The following is a 5,172-nucleotide window of genomic DNA, read 5'->3' as shown; positions in this document are numbered from 1 at the left end:
CCATGGAACACCGAAAGAAAACTTTGGTCACTCCAACATTCACATTAGTATGGATAAAAAAAAAATGAACAAATGATCAAATCCCCTCTCAACTTGGTATAAAATATTAAATGGGGTCAATCTCGCCGTTTTGGTACAAACAGATTCAAAATTTGTGTTTCCATATTAAAAGTCTCTCTCCACTCTAACCCAAGCAAATGAACTACACTTTCCAAAAAAATTAAAAAACTTTTAGTATTTTATATATCTATTAAATTGGTCTTTAATAACTTTTAAATTTCAAATTATACCTTTATAATATAAAAAATTCATCAATTGTTTTGACTTTTAATTAAAAAAAAATAGGAGTCTTTTGTTCCTTTTCTCCTTTTATTCTTCCTCCCTTCTTCTTTCCTTTTTCTTCTTCCCTTTTTGTCTTCAGCCACCATTCATCCTCCATCCCACATCCGCCTCCACTAGAATTTGAGACGAGGAGCAGAGCTCCTTCAAAACAAGGAGCAGATCTGCTCCTCGCCTGAGGAGACGATAGGCGATGGCGGCGGTGGTTTCCGATAAGATTAGATTTAGGTTTAACTAGTTTCAATCAGGATTAACTAAATTTAATTGGTGTTAAATAGGTTTTTAATTGTGTTAAATTAATTTTCAATTAGGGTTAATTAGGTTTAAAATGGCTGAATACATAGTTTGACCCTTGAACTTGTACTTTTTTACCTATCTAACACCTGAACTAACGTCTCGCCTATCGAAGCTCTGAACTTGTTTAATAATTCGATTTGACCCCTGAACTTGATAAATACGTAAACATTGAACCCTTCTGTACACAAATTCTTCTAGAATGTTTCAAGTTCCAGGTGGACACTGAGGGGTTCAATGTTTACATATTTATCAAGTTCAGGGGTTAAATCAGATTATTTAACAAATTCAGAGGTTCAATAGGTGAGACGTTAAATTTAGAGGTTAGATGATTAAAACAGTACAAGTTCAGAGGTCAAATTATGTATTAAGCCGTTTAAAATTTATAATTAGCTAATTCATTTTCTTTTTTTTATGTGAAAGAGGCCTTTTCATATGAAAAAGCAAGTTATGGGTTTTTTGGATAATTGATCCTGAAGATCACCGAACTTTTGAATTTTTTTATTTCAGTCATTAAACTATTTTTTTTTTCATTTTGATCACTGAACTTTCATTTTTTTTTCATTTTGGTATTTTCTGGCCAAAAATTCTTAGGTGGCAGCCGGAATTAATTTTTTTTAACCTGAAAACTTGCCATATATGTATTATTTGATTTAAAAACTCATTTTCAATGTGAAATTATGTATATGTGATAAATTTTTAAAGTAAAACTTATAAAATCCTGTTGTCACATGTCAACTTCCGGCTGCCACCTAAATATTTTTGGCCTGAAATACCAAAATGAAAAAAAATAAAAGTTCAGTGATTAAAATGAAAAAAATAGTTTAGTAATTAAAATGAAAAAATTCGAAAGTTCAATGATGGTCAAAATTAATTATCCGGGTTCTTTTATACTAAAATGCAAGTGTTGGGTATGTTTGTACCAAAAGTGTGGAAAGGAATATACAGACGCGCGCACACTATAAAAGGAATAATTATACTCCGATAAAAGATAAGTGCTTTAGTGACCAGTTTTGACAAACTCTTCTCCTTATTCTCTTGCTTTCTTTTTCTCTCTTTTCGGCTAATTATATTGGTTGGCATTGGCTACTTTTACACCAATACCTTTTCATATTTTTCATGCAAACCTGTAACATATAGTAATTCTCTAGTTTTTGCAAGTCATGCCCATGAAAAATTAAAAACAAACAATGATGAATATAAAAGAAAAATAGAACATTGCAGTAGGATATAAAAGTAACATTTACAATTACAAGAAATACAATAAATTTTATTAACTCACACATACTTTTAACCTAATTAACAACAATATGTGTATGAATTTAACAAATAATTCACACTTAGTAAGTTCCTCTACCCTTTTGAAGGCTTTATTGTGGAATCGACAACTTCACACCAAAAGTTCATATATAAATAAAAATAAATTAAGAGCAAATATTATTGATCACCCCTCATCTACTACCAACTTGTAAGAAATACCAGTAGAACTTATTCATGAATTGGAGATAGAGGTGGTAATGGTGGCCATTTCTTTCCAAACTTAGGGTGGTGAAAGTACTTCGGTGGAATCTTGGGGAATGGAGGAAGAGGAGGGCAAGGTTTCTTAGGGAATAATGGTGGGTGTGGCTCGTAAACCACTGGTGGTTTAGGTTTATAGACAGGAACTGGAGATGGTTTATAAACTGGTGGTTTTGGTGTTGGCTTGTAGACTGGAACTGGAGATGGTTTGTAGACCGGTGGTTTTGGTGTTGGCTTGTAGACAGGAACTGGTGATGGTTTATAGACTGGTGGTTTTGGTGTTGGCTTGTATATAGGAACTGGAGGTGGTTTGTAGACCGGTGGTTTTGGTGTTGGTTTGTATACAGGCACCGGAGATGGTTTATAGACCGGTGGTTTTGGTGTTGGTTTGTATACAGGCACCGGAGATGGTTTTGGTGTTGGCTTGTAGACAGGGACCGGAGGAGGCTTGTAAATTGGCGGTTTCTTATACGGGGGAGGACACGGTTTTTTGACCGGAACAGGCGGTGGCTTGTAAACTGGTGGTTTAGGAGGACAAGGTTTCTTGACAGGAACAGGCGGTGGCTTGTATTCCGGTACTGGTGGAGGCAAGACCACTTTCGGTGGTGGCTTGTATTCCGGCACTGGAGGAGGCAAGACCACTTTTGGTGGCGGCTTATATTCCGGGACAGGTGGAGGCAACACCACCTTTGGCGGTGGCTTGTAAACCGGAACCGGCGGTGGAAGTGTCTTGGGAGGGTAAAACTTAGGAGGAAACAAGAAATGATGATGATGGAACCCTTTAAAAGGCGGAAGTTTCCATTTAGGTAGCGGTGGGTACTTAAAATGAGGCCATAGATACACTGAGGTGCAAGTTATCGGCGAAAACCTAAGTTTTCCGGCCAAACCAAACGTGTGTTTGCCGTTGGCTTTGGAAATGAATACGATTTTGGAGGATTTGAGACCATTATGGGCGGGGCATGGGGTGGCTGATGCACTGTGAAGCTGAGCGTAGCATTCTTCTTTTAATTTGCCTTGTTTGACAAGATGGTCTGGAAGATTGAGTTTGAATTTTCCTTGTTCATCTAACTCACCAACTGCTTTTGTTTTGAACTCACCGTTCTCTGGCTTGCAGTCAATTGTTATGCGAAGCCCTGAACAAATTTCACAATGTTAAAACTTGCAAGGTTTAGGCAAAATTGACGGATTGATCCGGCAATTTCACTTTTTAGTCAATTTTATATATATATAAATAAAAATATGAATAGTCTAATTAATTAATTAAAAATAAGATGCAAATTAATATTTTAAATTATTTTTATGATTAATTAATTCATGTTTGGATAATTTTTTGTTCACATTCTCTATAATAACAAGAATGTATCAATAATAGCATCTGAATTTTCATGAAATTAAATTGATCATTTTCTTCAAATTTTATGTTTTTTCTTCAATTATAGGCTGATTTATTATAAAAATAAGTTATGGGACTAAAATATATTTTATTGTTATAATTAGATCCTCTAACTTTTATTAATTTGCTATTCGGATATAATTGACATAAATTATAAATTTTTTAACCAAACTGTGATTTTGTTTATTCAGAGTATAATTTTGGATAAATAGACACATTTTTCTTATGATTTATAGGGATCCATTGAAATGCTCTGTGAATTGGGACAAGAATCACATGTATAACATAAGTAGCATATTAATGTAGCTATTTGACTATTATTTTTGGTTATTTTCCTCTAATTAAGGCTTAAATTTGAAAATCACAGTCCTAAAAATGATTGTAGTACAGCAGTATAAAGATTAAAAAAATTGAATTGTACCAAAATTTACTTTATTATGCATGCAATCAGGAACTGAAAAGGCTAGAGCATCTTGTTACTAAATATATGCATGGCCAAAACATTACCACAACACCCTAACAAGAACTGTGAACCCACCACAAGATCAAATAAATACCCCAAGTACATAATTATATGCTGAAAATTACTTGTAAATCTACTTTTTACTCATGCCAAATTTAAACAAAAATTAACACTGTCTCTCTGGTTTGGGACCACCTCTTTTTAAATAAATTATTTTTATTTATTTCTGATAAATATGTACTGTTTTTCCAAAATAATTTAACTCTTTCACATCTCGATAAAGAAAAAAATATTATTATTATAATATCTATTACAAAATAAATTAATATAGTTAACTTATTTGATACAAAATGCATCAATAAAATAATTAGTCATTAATATATTATTTTATATATCTAAATAAAATAAAACAATTTAACTATATTTTTTAATTTTTTATATTTATCAAATTAATAATATATTATTTTGGGACGAAAAAGTATACCTGAAAGTGCCTGGCTAGTCTTAATGTTGGTTTCTTCACAATCAGCACATTCTCCAAATCCAACTACCTCAACTCTACTCTCTCCATGATCCTCCTCACCATAGCACAAACTTGCAGAAAACACTAATGACAAACAGAAGCACAAAAATGCGCCTCGAAACACGGACCGAATCCGCATCGGAAACCGCGCTGAAACCGGCCCCTCAGGCTGATCAAATCAAGAATGCCTCCAAGTAATGTACTAGTAGAAGCTTAAGAGCTTCTGTGTGTTAAAGCTTGAATAGAATAGAAAAGAGTAAAGGGTTTATTATATAGAACTAAAATGATCACACCGACACTACTACTACTAAACTCAACAAAACAATTAAGATGATCACATGCATGCAATAGCCTATGGACCCGCCGTTGGATGTAACTCTGGTTTGAAAATGATAGTAACGTGTACAGCTTTGATCACTTCAACATCATCATCAAATTTTCATATCTTTCTTCATTCAATGAGCCGACTCAACTGTATATTTGTACACAGCTAGAAATTTAGTTAGCTCTAATAAATGTATTTTGCATTAACAAAGAAAATAAAAAAAATACAAGAATGGTGATCTTGGTTTATTAATGAACATGTAATTTAAGTTGGAACAGAGAAATTATAAATTACATAGCATATAAATAATGTCTGGC

The 5,172-nt window shown here is 33.3% G+C and overlaps 1 protein-coding gene across 1 annotated transcript; it reads right to left on the bottom strand.

Annotated features, from left to right (window-relative positions):
• Nucleotides 1–1,833: 1,833 nt before the first annotated feature.
• On the bottom strand, nucleotides 1,834–4,966 carry LOC126680769 (proline-rich protein 4-like). Its single transcript, XM_050375950.2, has 2 exons — nucleotides 4,492–4,966; nucleotides 1,834–3,284 (listed from the first exon to the last, which is right to left on the bottom strand). The coding sequence occupies exons 1-2, from the start codon at nucleotides 4,667–4,669 to the stop codon at nucleotides 2,122–2,124; spliced, it is 1,341 nt and encodes a 446-aa protein (XP_050231907.1). The 5' UTR covers nucleotides 4,670–4,966; the 3' UTR covers nucleotides 1,834–2,121.
• Between the last annotated feature and the right edge of the window lie 206 nt (nucleotides 4,967–5,172).

This window comes from Mercurialis annua, linkage group LG5 (assembly GCF_937616625.2).
Source record: "Mercurialis annua linkage group LG5, ddMerAnnu1.2, whole genome shotgun sequence".
Lineage (NCBI taxonomy): Eukaryota > Viridiplantae > Streptophyta > Magnoliopsida > Malpighiales > Euphorbiaceae > Mercurialis > Mercurialis annua.
The sequence above is the reverse complement of the archived record's forward strand: the minus strand, read 5'-3'. Positions and strand labels throughout refer to the sequence as shown.